Below are 20,941 nucleotides of genomic sequence, written 5' to 3' on the forward strand. Positions count from 1 at the left end.
AGATCTGGCGCCCTCTTCTGGAGTGTCTGAAGACAGCTACAGTGTACTTACATATAATAAATAAATAAATAAATATTCTCTTAAAAAAAAATGAAAAAGACACAAACAATGGTAAACAAAAGACTCCACCCTGGATCTCGGCTTAATGGCCTTCCACCTTGAGCTGACAGTAACAGGAGTCCCACACTGCTTCTGGCCATGCCTCTGTCCCTTCTAAAGGCCCTTGGGCCAGGTGTCTTCAAGCCACCTTACACACATCCTCATGGAGGGAATGTACCTGCTAATCTGAGAGGGGATCACCGTCCTACAGTCTACCCCAGATGCTGACAATGAGAGCGAAGCTGGCCTTGCACAGATACGCCCTAGAGCTGGCGCCACTGGAGAGAGAGCCATGCCTGGTCAGCAGCAGCTTTTGTTTTCTTTTTTTTCTCTTAGAAATGATTACAGGTGGTGGCTGGCACACACCTTTAATCACAGCACCTGGGAGGCAGAGTCAGGGGGTCTCTGAGTTCTAGGCCAGCCTAACCAGTCTACAGATCAAGTTCCAGGGCAATACAGAGAAATCCTTTCTCCTTTCTCAAAAACAAAACAAACCAATAAATAATAGCAAATAGCCCTCGGAGCCACAAACTTGACAGTTTGTTATGTTACCCACTTCCCCACATCTTGATGTGGGCCCACTGGAGACAGAAGCTAAGACCTTGTACAGACAGTTCAAGCTACACAACCACGCCTTCAACTCCTCACTGGGGGAGCCTAAGCAGGGGCTCTACATTGAGCCACACCCCTAGCCTGAGACATGATTGGTTGTTTGGGTAAAAGAAAGTGAGAAGAGGCCATCACTTTTTTTGGTTTTGTTTTTTTCTGTCCTCCTTCCCCACCCCTGAAACAGGCTCTGTGTAGCCCTGGCCGTCCTGTGTAGCTCTTGCTATGCAGACCAGCCTAGCTTCAAACTCACATAGATCTACCTGCCTCTGTCTCCTGAACACTGGGATGAAAGGCATTTGCCACCACTATCTGGAGAGACTGTCACTTTGATCTTTTCTTTTTTTCCGAAGAATTTTATCAGCACTTTATGCAACTCAAGACTTTCCTGACAAAAGAAAAACATGTTTTAGAGACTTGGTGTGTGTTTAAAAACTAACATTCCTCAAATATATCTTTTTTTTTCTTTTATTTTTGAGACAGGGTCTCCTTGGCTGCCTTGGAACTATGTAGACTGGTCTTGCCTGAGTGCCTGGTGCAGGAATCAGGACAGCACCAGGGACCCAACACGCCTTCTTTTATTTATTTATTTATTCTTTAAATCTGTTTTCAGTCAGGGTTTCTCTGTGTAGCCCAGGCTGTCTTGGAACTCACTCCATAGACTAGGCAGGCCTCAAACTCAGAGATCCACCTGCCTCTGCCTCAAAAACGCTGGGATTAAAGGTATGCACCGACTCCATCTGGCCTGTTGGACAGTCAGGAGGGAATGGAGGTAGAGGTCTGGGTTCGAGGCCAGCCATACACAATGAGACCACTCCCACACACTCCCACACAAACCAAGCACATTGCAAGGCTCTACCAGGTCCCCCTTCCCAGGTTCCCTTGCCAGTCGGAACTAACTGGTTTGTGTTGTGAAGTTTGGCCTTGATTGGCTTGAAGAGTGTGTTTTGGTCAGGGACCACAATCCCGTGCTCTCCTAAATGGAGTTCTGGGCAGGGAATACCGACACCTGGTGGGCTTGGGAGGACAAGGCCAAGCCTCAAGCCTTCTTTCTGTGTGTATGCGTGTGTGCAGGTGTCCTCGGAGGCCAGAGGCGTCTCTTCCTCCTGGAACTGAAGTTGCAGGTGTTTGTGAGCCCCATGATATGGGTGCTGCGAACTGAACTCTAGTCCTGTGCAAGAGCGAGACCCACTCTTAACAGCCAAGCCTTTTCTCCAGCCCCCCACAACCATGCTTAACTTGTTTTGAGGACAATCTCACATTTTCCAAACTTCTGCCTGGTCTACATACAAACTGCTGTCTCTCCTCCTATTGATGATTTAGTTCATCTTCAGAAAGCCTGCCTGCTTCAACAGCTCTCCCCTCCTTGCCCACCCCTCACATATGGGTCTCCATTGAGGCTGTGTCCTGGGTCTGGAGTCTCCTTCTTCCAGAGGTCGCAAACTGGTGGTCTAATGGCCTCATGAGACCCACAGCAGATTTTGTTTGGTCCTCAGTGTGTGTAGTGGTTTGGGTTTGAAGGCCACCAGGCGGGGCACGCACTCTCCAGGTTCGCCACAGTCCCTAGCACCCCCACATCTCAGAGCCACGGGCACACATTGGCTGCATGGCCACACCACCACCTCGCCTTCATAGCTTCAGCTGCGCCTGGGTCCCCTATGCCTCTTTTACTTTATGAGAATCACCCAGGGGAGGGGCCTTGTGGGACAAGAGGACTCCTAGTCCCTCCCAGCCAGGCCCCAGGGCAGGGGCAGAAGTGAACCAGCTAGCAGGGGCCAGGCTGTCACACAAGTGGGTGGAATAGGCAGGGAGAAGGAAAGCCCACGGCCACAAAGATAATCAAATTGGATCTTTACTGAGCTATGGTGAACGCATGGAATACAACACAAACACGGATGATACTAGAGTTCATACTTTAAATTCAAAATTGAAAAAATACAAATTGAAAAATAGAAATATTTAGTTATTAAAATTTCTCTCTTGTAATTCTTTTGTGCCTTTTGATCGGAAGGTTGACACCTGCCCTTCTTCACCCAGATGTCGGTGCTGGCATTGGCTGGGACAGAGACGGGCAGGTGAAATGTCAACCTTCATCCTTAAAACGGAGTTTTTGATTTAGGTATGTAACGGAAAACAGTGACTGTCACAAGCGTGGGCAGCCACTCAGGACACTGCTGGGCAGAGGCAAAGGAACCTCGCCATCTTGCAGAATTGCAAGCACCCTGTCGCACTGCCAACTCGGACCGGGGTCTGCATTCACATCATCGTAAGGGCGAGCTAGCCAGTGTTAGCTCAGGTTCAAGTAGAGTATGGCCCTCGGGGGACTTGGTCTTGGGTCTCACAGTGTGGGTGACTGGTCCTGGCCGCCTCTCATTTCCAGAAACAAGCTGCAGCAAAGGCAGGCAGTCCCACTGTTCCTCGAAAAGGCATGCACCTGCCAGGACCACACCACAGTCATATACATTCAGGAGCTGTTCGTGAATATCCCTTCTGAGACAGATTCAGTGTTCACAAGGGTGGGAACTTCAACCAAAAGTTTCTAACTGTCCTCCAGGGAACCAGGGCACGGCTCTGCACACTTTGAAATGAACCAAACATACCGGTTCAGATTTCCTGCATGTCCTGGTCTCAGGCAATTGGCTCAGTTCAAGTACAGGAATGCCAGAGTCGAGGAAGGCGTCATGGTGTTTCTTTGAGCATCTCAATTCCTGGTTACTGAGACTAGGACCTGACCTGGGTCCTTGCAAACAGTGCCTCTTGGGATCGAGGTATGGGACAGCCCCCATGATGGACAGCCTGGTCACCATGATGGGACTGTAGTTGTGCTTATGAATTCTGATGTGTTTGCATGCACAGGAGAAAGTCACTTCAAAGTCAGGGGCTGGCTTGGTGCCACCTCACAGACTGCCTCGGTTGCATGGATATCGCCGCCGCCGCCACCACCACCAATAAATAAAGCTAGCCATGTGCTCGGAGTTTCTGTGTGGATCCGGAAGGCCTCACTCCTGTGTGCTTCAGCCTGCAGACACTTGTCAGGCTCACAGGACAGCCTTGATGACAGCTCTTCAGAACACGGGAGTTCTTTCCACTGCACTGCATGGCTACTCCTGGCTCTCCAGCGCCTCGCTGGCTCTCAGGGCCCTTTTCAGTTCCTGCAGGAGTGTGTCGCGGCTCTGCGCTGTGTACTGATCGTAGCTCTTACTGTGCTGGGACTCATAATGGCGCTTCAGGTTGTACTCTTTCAGCACTGACACGTTTTTTTTGCATATTAAGCACGTAGGCATGCTCTTCACTTCCACAAAGAAATAGTCTCGCTCCCACTTTTCTCGAAACACGCGGCCCTCTCCTTCTCTCTTTCGTTTGGCCACTTTTGAAGGAGACATGGGTACAAGAAAGATTTCACTTTTCTCTGAATGCTACCACACAACCACCATGGTGCCAGCCCCATGACTGAGGCAGGGCCCCTGCCTCACCGTGGAAGAGCAAGAGAGTGGTGGGGACTGTGGCGAACCCAAGAGCATGAGCCCCACTGACGGGGCTACGACTGCCAGGCAGAAGGGCGGGCCCAGTGTCAGTCTCTGACACATCGAGAGGAACAGACTGCACACTGTGTGAGCCTCACTGGAGCGTTACAGCTAACGGGAGGACAAAGTGCCATGCTGACACAGGGAAGGCCAAACAAAACCCATCTGTGGTGGCCCATGGGCCACTAGATTGCAGCCTCTCTCCTGGGATGGGTGGGTCACCTGCACATTAACCGACGTCCCACACCCAGGCAGTGGTGGTCCAGGCACAGACCACACTCAGGACAACATGTGCCTGTGTGACAAACATCTCACTCCATCTCCAGGGGGAAGCCTGGGGGTACTCTGCGAGACAGGAGCTACCCAACTCACCCACACTCAACTGAACCCAGTGCTGCTCTTTGTGAAACCATGAACAGCACACACTTTCATGGGGACATCCTGACTTCCTGGTGTGGCATGTGTCACCTAGACACTCCCATGACCTTGCCTCTTGCTTGCCCTGCTCCTACAATCCGTCACAGCTTCCTGACACCTCCCGCTCAGTCTGTGCAGTCCTGCATGCCCAGGACAAATCTCCAGCTCCTCAGTCTGGACTCTCCAGCTCCGCCCCTTCCTGAACGCTCACGCTCCAGGAGCATCCACCTGCTGGCCCTGCTGGCCCTGCTGGCCCTGCGCTGTGGCTTTGGCTATCTGCACCTAGGTCCTTCTGGCTCCCGATTACTGCTTCTCCTTCCAGGCTCCTCGGAACCCTGGCTGGGTCAGAGGCATTCTGGGCTCTAACCCCTTGAGTGCACATGAGCTGTACACTACCTGCCCACCTGCTCCAAGTCTCCCAGAACCAGGCCCACCATGCTGCCTCCAACTCATCCCAGGGCCCAGCATCACCCAGCCGGGGCCTTGGGGAGTCTGTAAGGCGAGAGCAAAGACAGCCCTAGGGGCGTCAGTCACGGGAGCCGGGCATTGTTAAAAGGAACTTTATTGGGTGTTGGGTTCAGATGAGGTCCATGAGGATGTCGTCCTCCATGACGCTGGGCTGCAGGCCCGGCTGGGGGACCGGGCCCCGGGGACCCCCGCTCAGCAGCATCTGACCTGGGGGGCAGCGGGAAGGGACTGCATCTCCCAGTGGTCCCTGGGGCCACTGAGGACCCTGGGCCTCTCATCCCACTTCCTCTGGGAACCCAAGGCAGTAAGGTTTCTAGGAAGCTCCAGGGAACGCCAGAAGTCCTTCTAAGCCCCACTGAATGCAGACACGTTCCTTTGACCCTTCGGGAGCCCTTCCCCCACACGTGTAGCTTCACTGACCCTAAGATATCTTCCAGCACCCCAGGATCAGAAGGTAAGGATTTGGGGGATTTTTTACCCACCACAAGAGGTCTTGCTCTTATAGCTGAACTTCCCAATGTCCCTTTAAGTCCCCTTGAGCTATGGGAGGCCCTTTGGTAATAGGGTCCTTACCAGTGGCTTCAGGGACTCCCACTCTAGACCCCTGTCCTCCCCTGGAGCACCCTTACCTGGCAGTGGCGCCCGCTGGGGAAGCTGTGTGGGCCACGACTGGGCAGGTGGAGGATGCAGGAGCTGCGGCCCCAGCTGGGGCTGCCCCATGCTCTGATGTGGTGGCAGCAATGTAGGGGCCCCTGGAGGCTGTAGGTGGTGTAGGGAGGCCTGGGGCGGGGGCACCCCAGTCTGGGGCTAAGGAAGACAAAGAATGACTCAGAGGGCCTAGTCCAAACTCCGGGAAGGTCCACCGCCCTGGGAGCCTTGTCCAGCCCACTACTTCCTCCCAGAGATACCGGGTCAGAACCTACAATTCCCTGCTGCTTTAATCCCAAGTCTCACCGGTGCTGGGTTAAGGAGAAGGCTCCGCAGCTGGGGGTTGGCCCCAGGATTCTGGGGCCGCAGGATGGGTCCAGAAGGAGGTGGGCCAGGGGCTGCTCCAGGAGGACCTTGAGGTGCGCCTGTGGGGGCCTGGGTAGCACCTTGGGGCTGGGGCTGCCCTGTAGCCGCAGAAGCTCCCACGGCACCCTGAGGCTGAGGCTGTGGTGCACGGAGCTGTAGCTGGGGAACAGAGGCATGAGGAAGGACAGTAGGGTGGCCGCCCCAAGTCCACCCACCTCCATCCCCAACCCCACCAGTCCCCACCCAAGTCCTCACTAGATTCTGCGGGGGCCTCGCTTGCTCCTCCAGAATGGGGCCCAGGCCTGGAGGTGCCTGCTGTGCCCCCATCTGCACGGGGACAGAGAGGACAAGTCAGATGAGGGACGGTGACTGACCCTGTCCTGTCGGGGAGACCCGGTGTGTAGAAGCAGGGTGCCGTTTTCTGGGGGCACACCATCAAGGAGGTGCGCCACACCTGCCTGGCTGTAAGGTGGGTCCTATATCAGGAATCTGAAGTGGATACTGAAAAGGGACTAAGACTGCTCTGCTAGGACACAGGGGACATGGGACTCAGGCGAGATGTCTGGAGACAGGAGGCCATAGTGCCCAGCTGACCGGGCTCCACACTCACCCCGCGCTGTTGCTCCAGCTTTTGCTGCTGGACCTGCTTGTGGTTGGTGATGACCTGGCGGATGCCGTTGACGAAGCCACTCTGGTCGTAGGGGATGAGGCCCATGAAGATTTTCTTCTTAGACGAGTACAGGAGCATGAGCACGCGCACCTCGCATGGGGCCGTGTGCGGGAAATGCACGCAACCCGCCTGTGGACAGAGACTCTCAGGACCTGCCCACCAGGGGGCTCCCAGATATCCCTCCTCACACTCTAACACTCTACAAGCCCTGTGAGCAAGAGGTAAGGAGATCTCTCTGTATAATGGCAGATGAGGGACGGTGTCTGCTTGGCAACTGCCCCAGAAGACAGAAACTGAGTGTGAGCAGTGAACCAGGTAGTCAAAGGGCCCAGCAAGACCGAAGCACCCGCTGGCTACTAAGAAGGAAAGACAGCAGGTCACATCAGAAACCCACGGTGACCCTGACTGAGCGCCTCCACCTCCTTGTCTCACTTCAGCACAGCGCTGGACTGCCTCCCCCCAATCACACTGGAAAGGGCTCTGCTGGGGAGGATGCCAGAAAAGATGGAGTTAGACCCTTAAGGGTGGCTCTATCTCTCTGCCAGTGTCCATAAGCATGGACCAGGGACAGCAACATCACAAGGCAGCCATTTTGGGAGTCAGGGTGCCCCCTCAGACTCTCAGGGGACTGTCTTTGGCTACCATGGTTTCCTTCTCAGGACCTGGGTTCGCTCAGCCTGCAGCTGCTGCTCACACTGTCCAGTACAGAACCGGGTGGTGCCACCGGAGCTGGTGTGCTAGTGAATACTCTCCCCTACAGGGGGTGCAGCCTAGCGACCCAACTCTGGCCCAGATTAAAGGAGGCCTGGCCAGAAGTTGTGGACATTTCTCATTTTCTGAAGCAGGAGATTCAGCCATTGCCTCTTCCATATGCTTCCAGGGTACCAAGAAGCTCAGGTACTACTCTCTACCTACAGGTCTAGGCGTGACATCACTGGGCTCCCTGCTGGGTCCTGTTCTACAGCAAGAACACCAGTTCCTGTTACCCTGTGGGAACATTAACTCAGAATCCATCATCTGCACTGCTGAGCCCACCACCAAGGGCTCTGGGACCTGCTGAGCGGCCTGATGACAGCCCCAGCAGGATCCCCAAGTGCTTGACCCCCACCCACAAAAGAGAGTACAGGGGGAAAGGGCTGGAGGCTGATGATCAACAGTACTCTGCCTGGGAAAAAGCAGGCACAGAAGTCCCTGTGCTGGGGCCGGGCGTGGTGGTGCACACCTTTAATCCCAGCACTCCAGAGGCAGAGGCAGGCGGATTTCTGAGTTCAAGGCCAGCCTGGTCTACAAAGTGAGTTCCAGGACAGCCAGGGCTATACAGAGAAACCCTGTCTCAAAAAACAAACAAACAAACAAACAAACAAGAAGTCACTGTGCCTAAAGCACGTACACGGGCACTCGTGTCTTCCCCAGACACAAATTTCACCCCACTGGCCCCCAGGAAGGTGAGATGGTTCAGGAGATGCCTCTACAACAGATCAGATGAGGGCAGGCCCTATCCAACAGAAAACAAGAGGGGCAGAGAAGTCAGGCTCCACTGCACAAGCCTACAAAGGCAACCCAAGGGAGCCTGGGGCAGCAGGACCTCCATGTGGAGGTGTTGCTACACAGTACGTCTTGTCTCAAATCAACAAAAACAACAACAAAAAAACTAGCACCACAGGACAGGGACTCAGTAGGCCCTAGGACACATGTACTTAAGCAAGGACGAGGTTCTATCTGCAGCGCCACAATAAGGCACAGGGTGCGAGGATCAGAAGTTCCTGGGGCTGGGTCCCCGGGGCCCTCACCAAGTTGGCAGAGAAGGGGACAGGGGTTGGTGCACTCACAAAGCCATTGCCCATGATGCGGTAGAGGCCTTTGAGGGACTCCAGGTCCTTGTTGGTGAAGTGGAACTGAACCATTCTTGAGTTCCGGAACAGCGGGCCCAGGGTGGTCTGCAAGCAGACAGCTATCACGCGGGGCAACACGCGAGGGGAAGCATCATGTGAGGAACAAGGCGAGAGGCCCAGGCAGGCCTGGCCGGGCAGGACTCACCAGCAGCTGCTGAGGGATAAGCTGCATGATCAGTTTCTGGGGCCATTGCTCAGTCTTCCTGGAAGGCAGCATAGGGGAAGGAGAGTCAGGGCAGTCAGGCTGAGCCTGCCCCGCCCCTGACAAATACCTACAGGTTTTCTCCATGGTTCACATAGACCTGGCAAGGCAGAGACCTCGTCAGCTTGGTGTTGGCATCCACAGATGCAGGCTTGGGTTTCTGAAAGAGAAAGGGTGACTCAACCAAGGCCTGGTGACTTAACCTTCACCAGCTCCCGCAAGCCCACAACCCCTCCCCCCATCTTCCCAGCAACCCTACTCAAGTGCCCAGATCCCACAAATATTGGGTCCCTCTTCTGGGCCCTACATCTTATAGTCACTATCCTCCAGAGCCCAATATCTGGAACCCTGTTGAAAGCCCAAATTTTGGTTTTTGCAGCTTTGGGGTGTGTATGTGTGTGTGTGTGTGTGCGCGCCCGTGTTGACTGACTGGGGATGGAGGCCTGTGTCTAGTAGACAACTGCTCAATCAATGAGCTCCAATATAATGTTTTGTTTGTTTTTGGTTTTTTGAAACAGGGTCTTTCTGTGTAGCCCTGGCCATCCTAGAACTCACTGGCCTCAAACTCAAATCCACCTGCCTCTGCCTGCCCAGTACTGGGAATGGTGGGACATCCTGCCTGGCTCCAACATAATTCTTAAACGCCAGCTTGAGACCTGGGCCACACATCCTAGCCTTCCTCTGCACATCCTAAGTGCTCTGGGAGCCCACCCTCGACCCCCGAGCCACTCACCTCCTGCCACTCGAGGACGCCACTCCAGGCTAGGAGCTTGTTGGATACTGACTGCTGCCCTCCAAGTGCAGGACCCCCAAGCTGGGCTGCTGAAGGACCATTGACCCCACCTGGGGTTACAGTGCCTGCCTGCTGAGGACAAACAGCAATGAGGAGACCACGCTCTGTCGGGGAGTAGACACCTTACAGGGGCGGGACAAAGGACCTCCGCGACCACTAGCCATATGTCTGAGACCATCCATGCCAAGCAGGAGGAACCAGACTCCCAGAATTCCAGGTTCCTCAGGCCAGGAGCCCACAGCCCTGCCCCAGAGGTACACATCACAGCTATGCACCTCACCGTGGAGCTCAGGCCCCTTGTGGGAGGCTAGGTACCGCCTTTCATCTACTGTGAGCACAGCAGCAGCCTGAGGCTGGGGACAAGCCACCTACCAGAGACGGAGCCCCAGGCTGCGCAGGAGCTGCCAGGACTGGTCCGGGGGCCACGGTTGAGACTAGGCTAGGCTGTGAGGCAGGAGGTGGCTTCGGAGCTCCAGGGGGCACAGGAGCCAATTGGGGTGCTGGGGCCTGGCTGAAGGGGGGCCCCACTCCTGGAGCAGCTTGCTGGAGAGGGTTGATGGGTGAGACTGTGGGAGAAACCAGCGTGAGTGGGGAGCTGGGTCAGAATGTAGGGAAGCCCCCTCTGCCTCTTCCAGAACTCACAGCGTGGGCCCAGCCCAGCCTTCTGGCTCTTGGCAGCCTCCACAGCATTCTGCGCAGCCACCTGAGCAGCACTTAGGTTCCCAGGGACCTGTCACATGAAAGAAGACCACGTGTCCCTAGAACTATGTACTTCTGCACCCTGAAGCAAAATACCCAGCTCTGATGACCCAGGAGCTTTGACTCCACCCCCACAGAGGCCACATCTCCACAGGGCCCCAGGAGCTGCCCCCTCCCCCCATTACATCCATACCTGGTACTGTGGTGGGACAGGGGGCAGAGCCTGCGGGGGCGCTGCTGACAGCGTGGCAGCAGAAGCTGGAGCTGGTGGCAGGGGGACTGCTTGCTTGGTCTGCAGAGAGCCTGAGGCCGAGCTGCCGCCAACTGAGCACAGGAGAGACAACACAGGCCCGAGAGAAGGAGTTGGGGGTAGAAAAAGGGATATCCAAAAATCCATGTTAACAGAGTACCGAAAGGAACCCCCCCCCCCTTCGCATACAGTACCCAGGCCTCACCAGGCAGCACGAGCCCACGCACAAGCACCATGTGCCTGGGGTCCTGGCTGACATCTGCTGGTTGCTGCAAAGGCTCCAGTAGGGCAGGAGGAGCCGCCTTCTCAAACAAAAGCCGGAGGGCTGGCAGCTTTCTCGGAGAAACGATGGAGAAGTGGATGCCTCGCTGCAGAAGGGGAAAGCAATAATGGCCTCCATGAACGTGCTGGAGTTAAGTCTCCTCCCGTGCCGCGTGGTGGGACAGCACACCGTGGGCACAGAAAGCCTGGCCTTAGGTTACCCAGAATTCTGAGTATGGACAGTTGTAAGCAAGCATAGAGACTTTTGCTATTTTTTGCCTTGGGTTTTGGACCCCAGCCTGCTTCCTAGGATCCAGGTGTGGGCCTCCCCCTCTCTCCCTCCCTCCCTCCCACACAGGGGTGCAGCCCCCCACTCAACACTCCCCTCACCTCTCCTATCTTCTGCACCAGGCTCTCGGTGGTGCAGCCCGAGTAGGTGGTGCTCTCCACAGCAGGCAGGAGGTACGGGGGCGAGTTGCAGATGAGGAGACAGACTCGGTGGGTCTGGCCACTGCCAGGGACAAAGTCATGGGATAGCAGGTTCTCCATGGCAACTGGGTGTCATGTCCTCACCCTCTGAGGTCATTTACAGCTGACAACACTGAGGCTCTCGGATTTAGTGACAACTTTAACTCATCTACTGGGCAAGGAGCATAGGAAGGAGGTCCCCACCTAGTGTCTGGTCAGGCACTGGCCTGGCCTGCCCTACACAGGACCCCACTTCTTGTCCCCCATCCAGGGTGAGGATCAAGGAGGATTTCCCGGGAGGCCAGACACTCACATCTGTTCACGCATCTTCTTAAAGTCATCGAACAGCTGCAGGGCAGTGCTCAGACCTTCAGCGATGAGACTGCAGCTCTCGCCACCACCGCCCATGAACCTGTGGGAGGGATGCCAGTTAGACCCAGTGCCCAACACAGCCAGCCAGCACTCCTCCTGACCCTCCCACAAGGCACTGCACTGACAGGACACTGTCCTTAAGAGTTTTACTCAGTGACTCAGAGCACCAAGCCGGGAGAGATGCTAAGAAGGGAGGACATCAAGAGGGGAGCAGGAGGAGCCAGGACTCTGAACATGGCCTCTGGGCGTCCCAGTCCAGGTGGCCCAATGCCCTGACTGTCCTAATATCCCCTCCCGAATGGGCCATCTGCCTCACTGGTTTATTTCCTTTTCTCTTTTTCTTTTGTTTTGTCAAGGTGTCACTTACAATTTAGTCTGGGCTGACTTAGGACTCACGGTGTAAACCTGGCTGACCTTGAACTCACAGATCTCTGCCTGCTTTTGCCTCTCAAGTGCTGGGATTACAGGTGTGTGCCACTAGACTTTCTTTTTATTTTATGAATATGGTGTTTTGCCTGAATGTGTTTGTGTACACCATGCACACGCCTGGTGCCCTAAAATGGCCAGGAAAGGGAATCAGATCCCCAGAAACTAGAGTTACAGGTGCTTGCGAGCCTTCACACGAGTGCCTGGAATCGATCCTCGGTCCTCTGGAAAAGCAGCCAGTGAGTGTTGTTAAGTACGGAGCCGTCCATCTCTCCAGCCTCAATCTCCTACTGCTAGAAGAAGCACTAGTACGAGACAGGCTCCGGCTTCCTCCACAGTGCCATGGGTGAAATGCACTTCAGAGTGGCGCAGTGTTAGCTTCCTAGAAGCAGGCTCTACACCAGTAATGGAAGAGGGAAGTACAATCCATCCACAGGACCTCCAGGCCTATGAAAAGGGGAAGGTGGCGAGATGTGGACAGTCCACAGGAAGGTCAAGCCGCAGAGCTCCAGGGCCACCTACAGCTGGAGAGGCCGGGGAGGAGCCTTTCCCCAGAGTTTCAGGCCCTTCCCACTCAGTCAGCACTGTGACCTGGGACTTGCAGCCGCCATACTGTTTTTGAACCTGGTTTCTGGTACTTGTCCACGGCAACCTAGGAACCCACCCGCGGTGTCCCTCTGCATGGTATCCTGGGGGAAAGGCCTTTGTTCCAGCACAACTGATGCTACCACAATCTTTGGGCTGACTTGTATGGCCGCCTTAGCCCTACACTGCTAAAATGTGACAGTCTCATGTCTGCCCCTCATTTTCCCTATAGACAGGGACAGGGTCTGGGCCCTCTCATTTCTTGTTCCCAGACTGGCCCACCTGTCTGGCCCATAAAAGGCATATGGTAGAAATAATTGGTAAATGAATAAAATGACTGTCCAGCCAGCAAAGCCTTTAGCTGGGCCTACCCTCCTGTCCCTGTCCTCTGCCTGACAGGCTTGCAGAGTAACTGATGCACGTATTTCTGCCCAGACTCCCCCAAACCTACTACATTCTGGATTAGGTGAAAACCCAGCTTATCTATCCTGACATGTGCCCAGCTTGCCCTCCTCCAGGAAGCCCACCACCTGACCCCACCAACTCAAAGCCTCAGGTCTATACATGGCTCAACAGTTAACAGCACCAGCTACTTTTCTAGAGAATGCAGGTTCAATTACTACACAGTAGCTCACAACCATCTTTAAGTCCAGATCCAGAGAACCTCATGTAGAAGTCAGAAACAACAATGTCTCTGAGGCCAGGGACACGGCACGGTGCGCACACATACACACACACACACAACAACCAGAAACTTTTTTTTTTTTTTGGTTTTTCAACACAGTGTTTCTCTGTATAGCCCTGGCTGTCCTGGAACTCACTTTGTAGACCAGGCTGGCCTCGAACTCAGAAATCCGCCTGCCTCTACCCCCCCCCCCCAGTGCTGGGATTAAAAATCATAAACTTTTAAATTAAAAAACAAACAAACAAACAAACCCGGGTGGTGGCACAGTCTGCACTGGAGAGGAAACTGGCCTGGAGCCAGCCTGGTTGGCTTTTCAGCCTGCACCTCACTGCAAAGTGGTTGCTTAGCCCCCCTCCCCCTCCAACGCAGATAACAAATGAGTGGTAACACACTGAGCCTCCCAACACAAGGCCTGGGCTGGGTTCCCAGCAAGATAAAAACAGAGCTGCCGAGCCTGATGACCCGAGTTCAAACCCTAGAACCCCCAGTGCTGAATCAGAGCCAACTCCTGCAGGGTGGGAAGTAGAGTTTACACACACACACACACACACACATTTAAAAGAGCTCCCAGGTTGATTCAGCTACCTTTGTCCATCATTACGCCCTGCCCCAGAGGCCCTGGTCACAGTGAGTGTGATCAGCAGCTCCACAGGGCCAGGACAGTGTCTGCACCTCACGACCACTCAGCATTTGTGCCGCACACCTTCACGAGTGAATAAATGCACACCTTCACGAGTGAGTAAATGCACTGTCAGCCGAGGGCTGTGACACAGGCACCCTGTTCTTTCTGACTCAAAGCCATTAGCTATGGGAGACCGGCTCCTGGCAGAAGGGAGATGTAACATCAGAAGCCTACCTCTTAGCAGCACAGCCACTTAACTGTCCAGCACGTCCCGCCCTGTCTCCCAGCACCATCAACAGCAGGTGAGATTTCCTAAGCAGGTACCAGCCCGGCCACTGTCACTCCCATTCCTGTCCTGCCCAGAACATCTTGGACATGAGTCACAGGCCCTGAGCAACATAGCAATCCTGGGAGAGTTAAATGATGTTGAAATGCCAAGCAGCAGCAGAGGCCTCCAAGATGGGGGCACTCGTGTTTACAGGATTCTAAGCGCAGAAGTGAATGCCACAGTGTCCTGTCCAGCCTTTCCCCTAAGGGAGAAGCCACTCTTCCCACAGTCGACACCACTCAAGTCTGGCTGAAGCTGCTCCCCGTAGCCATCACTCATGGTTCACATGGCTAGCATCTCCTGAAGCCTTAGGTCACAGAAACAGAGGACAACTGGCTGATATGAAACGTCACAGAAGACTCCTCACACAGAAACATGCCCAGAAGATTTACTAGCCAACAAGAATGGAGCTGGCTGGCACTGGCTCCCCAACTCACATCTGACCAAATGTTGCAAGTGTTGTGGGTGGATATGGTGGAATCCTCGTATGCACCAACCCTGATTTGCAGCAATGAGGGCCTTGGGGCTTCCCAGAACTCCAGATGGGGGTTCCTCCATCTAGCCCAGAAGTTCTCAGAAGACATCGACACTTTACAATGCCTGAAGATAACTTTCTAGGGATGCCATTGGCAGCCAGCAGGTAAAGGCTGTTAGACATTCTCGCAGGGTCAGGATGTGGCTCAGCACCCAGGACAGGCCTCCCAACAAAGACTTATCTAGTTTGGGATCTGGAGAGATAGCACCCTGGTTAGGAGCACTGGCTGCTCAGATTCCAGAGCAGCTGGCAGCTCAGAACTGTCCATAACTCCAGTTACAGTGTCTGGCACCCTCACACAGACATACATGCAGACAAAATCATCAACACTGTTTTGTTTTGTTATTTTATTTTGGAAGGGAAGTTGCAAGTGTTGTGGGTGGATATGAGGGGACAGAGAGATGAGTGGGTTAAAAAATAAAAGAAAAGATTTATATAATCCAATCTAGGTATAGCAGCTCAAACAAGCAAACCTAACATGGGTGAGGCTGAGGCAGGAGGATGGAAAGGACTGTGTGGTGTTTAAACCGGACTAAGGGCCTAGAAATGAATCAGTGTTCAGAGCACTGGCTGCTCTTCCAGGGGATCCAGGCTGCAGTCCCAACACCTCCATGGCACTGTGTAACTCCAGTTCCAGAGGATCTGATGGCCTCTTTGGGTCTCAAAGAGGACTGACTAGACACAAGTGTTGCATATACATGCATATAGGCAAAACCTCATACACATTAAATTAAAAAAAAAAAAAATCTGTTTTAAAAATGTGAGTGCAGCCGGGCGTGGTGGCGCACACCTTTAATCCCAGCACTTGGGAGGCAGAGGCAGGAGGATTTCTGAGTTCGAGGCCAGCCTGGTCTACAAAGTGAGTTCCAGGACAGCCAGGGCTATACAGAGAAACCCTGTCTCGAAAAACCACCAAAAAAAAAAAAAAAAAAGAAAAAATCTGAGTGCAAAGTGTCAACAATGTCAAGGATGGGAAGGCTGGCTTTATACTAACTCTAATCGTAACAACTTCGGGGAGGGGGTGGGACAGGGCACAGGTCAGCTTTCCATGCCACCTACCATGTCACACACACACACACACACACACACACACACACACCTGGAACACAGCAGACAAGAAGACATTCAACACACACCTGCTTCATCAAAGCAGGATCTAGATTGGCACCGCTATATGAACCTTGACCACAACCCACCTGTGGAATCCACATGGCGAGATTAGCACCAGCGCCCCTTCGACCCTTCTGGTGCCCACCAATCTACACTGTTATTCATTTGCAAACCAAGACCAGGAACAGGGCAAGCAGAAACTGCGGGCACTCATGCACTGCTTACTGTGTGCTGGGCAGAAGCACCCTACACAGCTCTGGTGGTCTGTCCCCAGGGATCCCACTGGTCACCCATTCTTATCTGGACCAGGACAGACTCACCTACCAAACAAGTGGTGACAAAAGTGATGGAGTGTCACTTGGTCATCAAAAAGCCTGGTGGCTTCCTCTTTGCCCCCTGGATTCACTCATTCACTCTAAGCAGAGCCAGCTGCCAATCTGGGCATCACTCTGCTCTACGCCAGGGCATGATGGCAAACAGCCAGCAAGGAACTAAGACTGTGTCCACAGCCGCAGAACAGCCATCATAGACATCACGGCCTCACGGCCCGGGCTCTTTCAGGCATGCCAGGGAGTGGAAGAACACAGCCCTGTGAGACCTGACCAAACACACACGGCCTGGCTTATCCTCCTGAGTTCCTGACATACAGATGGCTTCATGAGGAGCAACTGTGCAGTCTGAAATCCTTAAAAGTGGGGTGGGAGTGGGGAAACCACCCGTCCGTTATACGTTATACAGCAACAGATAGTCAAGAGCACAGAGAACAAATACGAAACGGGCAGCACAAAGGACCCCAGGACCGGGCAGTCAGAGAGTTATCTGGGAAGAAGCCACGACTCTACTCCAGGCTGCCTGGCTCTACAATCTGGTCATGGTGGCAGGTGTCTGTAATCCCAGCAACCAGAAAGTAGAAGCAGTCGGATCAGCAATTCAAGGCTACACTGTGCCGGGTGTGGTGGCCCATGCCTCTGATCCCAGCACTTGGGAGGCAGAGGCAGGTGAATTTCTGAGTTCGAGGCCAGCCTGGTCTACAGAGTGAGTTCCAGGACAGCCAGGGCTACACAGAGAAACCCTGTCTAGAAAAAAATAAAACAAGGGGCTGGTGAGATGGCTCAGTGGGTAAGAGCACCCGACTGCTCTTCCGAAGGTCCAGAGTTCAAATCCCAGCAACCACATGGTGGCTCACAACCATCTGTAATGAGATCTGACTCCCTCTTCTGGTGTGTCTGAAGACAGCTACAGTGTACTTACATATAATAAATAAATAAATCTTTAAAAAAAAAAAATAAAAAAAAATAAAACAAAAAAGGCTACACTGAAAACTGTGACCCAACCACATAAGGAGCTCTCAGGGCCCAGACCCATCCTGTAGACTCCTCTGGAGTAGACAGACAAGTACAGATTTAGAAAGAAGAAGAAGCTGACAGTAACTGCACACTGAGACACGGACTGTAGGGACCCACACTGAGTTCTGCTGAGCGCGGGGCACTATTCAATCACAGGCCCACAGTCTTTCTTGGGGGGGGGGGTCCCCATCCTGCCCCAAATGGAGGCATAGCTCACTTGATGCCATCGAGCCAGGTGACAAACTCATAGGCACTGCTGGTAGGTGCGTGACATTGTACATAGGACTCTGGAGCGCAGTCCACTGTGTTGAACACCACAAGGCTGTACTGGGTTCCACCATACTGGGAAGAAAGGACAGAAGAACTTTACAACTGAGATCTTTGACAAGGAACAGGCCATCCCAACTTCAGATCATTTTAGAAATAAGCTCTGAGCCCCTCTTCTCTCAAACCCAAGACTAAACCCATCTTTCCTCCCTCAGACACAGGGGTCTACCGGCTTCCATCCCGCGACTCGGCCGCGCACTCACGTCTCCCCCAAAGTCCGTCTCCGCAGGGGGTCCCCCGTTGAAGTACCTGCAAAGACGGAGGAAAGGCGGGGTCGGCACGAGCTTTAGGTTAGCTAGGGCGGCGGGAGGCGACGAGAGGTCTCGCTCACTCACTCTATGGCAGGCAGCAGGTAGTGCTTGCGGAGCTCCTCGAAGTACGGCCCCAGGTTTGCTGTCCCCTCGATCACAAACACCACATCGGCGACCAGGCCCCCGGCCCGCGCCGGGCCTTCGGATCCGGGGACCATGCCCCGCGCCGCCGACGCCAGCGCCGCTGACGCCGTCGCCGTCCCGGGACGAACAGAAGTGCGCTTGCGCGGTGCGCGCACCCCCGCCGGACGTCTGGCAGCTTCTGCTGATGCTGATACGGCCATGTTTGTGCGGGGCATCTTGCGAGCCGTGGCTTTATCTCTACCCTGGGGCATACCAACAACACGAAACTCTCAGAATGGGCACAACGAGCCCCTTTAAGGGCCTCTTGAAATCGAGCAAACTTTTGCGCACAACATCAAGCACGAAATAAATCGAAAAACGGCACATCCGGTCACCATCTTGGAGTCGAAATCTAGTTTCCGACTCCGGGCTAAAGGGATGGTCGGGGAATCCGGTTGCTAGGCAACGCGTACCCATCCGTTGTGGTCTCACACAGTGATTAAGTTAATAAATTCTGTTCTTTCTGACCGGGAACCGATGAAAGAGAGCGGTCCAATCACATCATCGGAAACGACGTTGCTAGGCAACACTGTAAAGTTGCCCAGGACTTGGAAGCAAAGCAGTTGTTTTTGCTGGGAAAGAAGGGAATTCCAATTTAAATGGGGGTTGCTAGGCAACACCTAATCTCTGTTTTCTGGGAAAGAAGCCAGAAACAGAATCAAAGAAAATACATTCCTTATTAAGAAAGAAAGAAAGAAAGAAAGAAAGAAAGAAAGAAAGAAAGAAAGAAAGAAAGAAAGAAAGGAAGAAAAATAAAATAATAATACTAAATATATAAAAATAGTGCAATAGTAATGTCTGGTATAGTCGAGGAAACTGAGTCTCAGCGTTGTAGCTAACAGCATAAGCTAAAGTGAATATAAAATGATCTGGAAAATTATGTGTGGACAGAAATTTACTAAATAAAGCGTACTAATGTAGAAAGATACAAAGCCGCGATGGCACACGCCTTAAATTCCAGTGTACAGCAGATGCAAGTGGGACTGAGTTGCAGTACCAGTCTACAGAGTGAGCTCCAGGACAGACAGGGCTGCACAGAGAAACCCTGTCTCGAAAAACAAAAAAAAAAAAAAAAAGAAAAAAAGAAAAAGAAAGAAAAAAAGACACAAGCGATTTTTCAAAACGTAGGTGGCGGGCATCTGAACTTGGCCCACTTGCTTGCATTTGCAAGCAGGTTAGCAACTGAGACATTGCCCCAGACCTTGGTTTTTGGTATCTCTTCCTCACCCTCCACTCCCAAGGCAGGCTTTCTCTGTGTTAGCCTTGGCTGTCCTGGAACTTGCTCTGCAAATTTGTGGAGCCTCCCAGAACTCAGAGATCTGCATGCCTCTACCTCTGGAGTGCTGGGATTAATGGAACACACCACCCAACCACTGGCATGAACAAGCTTTTTTAACCCCAATGCTAACCCCAAAATTACAATTTTCCACGATGAATTTTGTTTTGTTTTGTTTTCAGACAAAATTTTCTGTGTAACCCTAGCTGTCCTGAAGCTCACTGTAAAACAGGCTGGCTGTGAACTCAAAAAATGTTCTTGTCTCTGTCTGCCAAGTGCTGGAACTAAAAGCATGCATAGAATTTTTAAGGGTTCATTTATCTATCTGTATATCTATCTGTTTATTTGTGTACTTGGCAGGAGATAGGGGAGAGTAGGCCAGGCTGGCCTTAAGGGACTGTGCAACCATGCACACATTTTAAAATTATTCTACGAATCCGTTTCTTCCATATACAGAGTTAAATATTCCTTAGGAACTACAGGAAATAAAACCCAGAATAAAAACAACATCCAAAAAAGTTACTTTAAAGTATTATTTTGTAGGGTTTAGAGAGACAGCAGCTAAGAGAACTGGCTGTTCTTTTAGCAGACTGCTGTTCAAGTCCTAGCAACGACAAGGCAGTTCAACTCCAGTTCCAGGGTATCCAACACCCTCATATAGACATCCATTAAAGCAAGACATCAATGCACATGAAATAAAAATAAATAAATTATTTTAAATTATTTAATTTAATAAACAAAGCAATTGCTCTCAGACATAGAGTAATCAAGCAGGTAAAACTGCTAACTCAGCAGGGTGTGGCAATGCAACATGGAGAGAACTGAGCATAAGGACAAAGGCCAGCTACACAGCATGATTTTGTCTCAAAAAATTATTTTGTTTTATTGTATCATTTAAAATACAGAAGGAGAAATCTAATATTTGTCGGTGGAAAAATTGTTCAATTCCTTGCACTTGTAAACATTGAATATAGCCAGGCAGTGGTGGTGCATGCCTTTGAGGCAGAGGCAGGCGGATTTCTGAGTTCGAGACCAGCCTGGTCTACAGAGTAAGTTCCAGAACAGCCAGGGCTACACAGAGAAACCCTGTTTTGACAAACAAACAAACAAACAAAAGAGTATAAAAAGACATTAGAAGGGCTGAGATGGGTGCTGGACTGGCCTGGAGAGATGACTCAGCTGTTAAGAGCATTGACTGGTCTCCCAAAGGTCCTGAGTTCAAACCCCAGCAACCACATGATGGCTCACAACCATCTGTACAGCTACAGTGTACTCATATACATAAAATAAATAAATAAATCTAGAAAAGAAAGAAAGAAAGAAAGAAAGAAAGAAAGAAAGAAAGGAAGGAGACTGAGATGTTGAAAAAGGAATCAGAATTTCAAAGACACATGGCAAGTCCCAGGTCTGCATGGGCTACATGAGACCACGTCTCAAAAATACACTAAACAACAGCAAACAAAAGAGAAAGAAAGGAAGCCGGGCGTGGTGGCACACACCTTTAATCCCAGCACTTGGGAGGCAGAGGCAGG

General features: G+C 52.5%; 1 protein-coding gene across 8 annotated transcripts; it reads right to left on the bottom strand.

Moving 5' to 3' along the window:
- Positions 1 to 2,539: 2,539 nt before the first annotated feature.
- On the bottom strand, positions 2,540 to 18,466 carry Med25 (mediator complex subunit 25). 8 transcript variants are annotated; one of them, XM_021166699.2, is made up of 18 exons: positions 18,035 to 18,464; positions 17,903 to 17,948; positions 17,590 to 17,714; positions 11,677 to 11,775; positions 11,286 to 11,406; positions 10,840 to 11,002; positions 10,578 to 10,708; positions 10,328 to 10,415; positions 10,058 to 10,251; positions 9,626 to 9,754; positions 8,967 to 9,052; positions 8,836 to 8,893; positions 8,628 to 8,735; positions 6,739 to 6,927; positions 6,384 to 6,455; positions 6,069 to 6,287; positions 5,744 to 5,921; positions 2,540 to 4,072 (listed from the first exon to the last, which is right to left on the bottom strand). In XM_021166699.2, the coding sequence occupies exons 1-18, from the start codon at positions 18,343 to 18,345 to the stop codon at positions 3,807 to 3,809; spliced, it is 2,583 nt and encodes an 860-aa protein (XP_021022358.1). In that variant the 5' UTR covers positions 18,346 to 18,464; the 3' UTR covers positions 2,540 to 3,806. The 8 variants fall into 8 exon arrangements, with proteins under 8 accessions (XP_021022358.1, XP_021022359.1, XP_021022357.1 ...); XM_021166698.2 differs by having other exon boundaries at positions 2,548 to 4,072; positions 9,626 to 9,757; positions 18,035 to 18,465; XM_021166701.2 differs by lacking the exon at positions 2,540 to 4,072 and adding an exon at positions 5,192 to 5,321 and having other exon boundaries at positions 9,626 to 9,757; positions 18,035 to 18,462.
- Positions 18,467 to 20,941: the final 2,475 nt, after the last annotated feature.

This window comes from Mus caroli, chromosome 7, assembly GCF_900094665.2.
Source record: "Mus caroli chromosome 7, CAROLI_EIJ_v1.1, whole genome shotgun sequence".
NCBI lineage: Eukaryota > Metazoa > Chordata > Mammalia > Rodentia > Muridae > Mus > Mus caroli.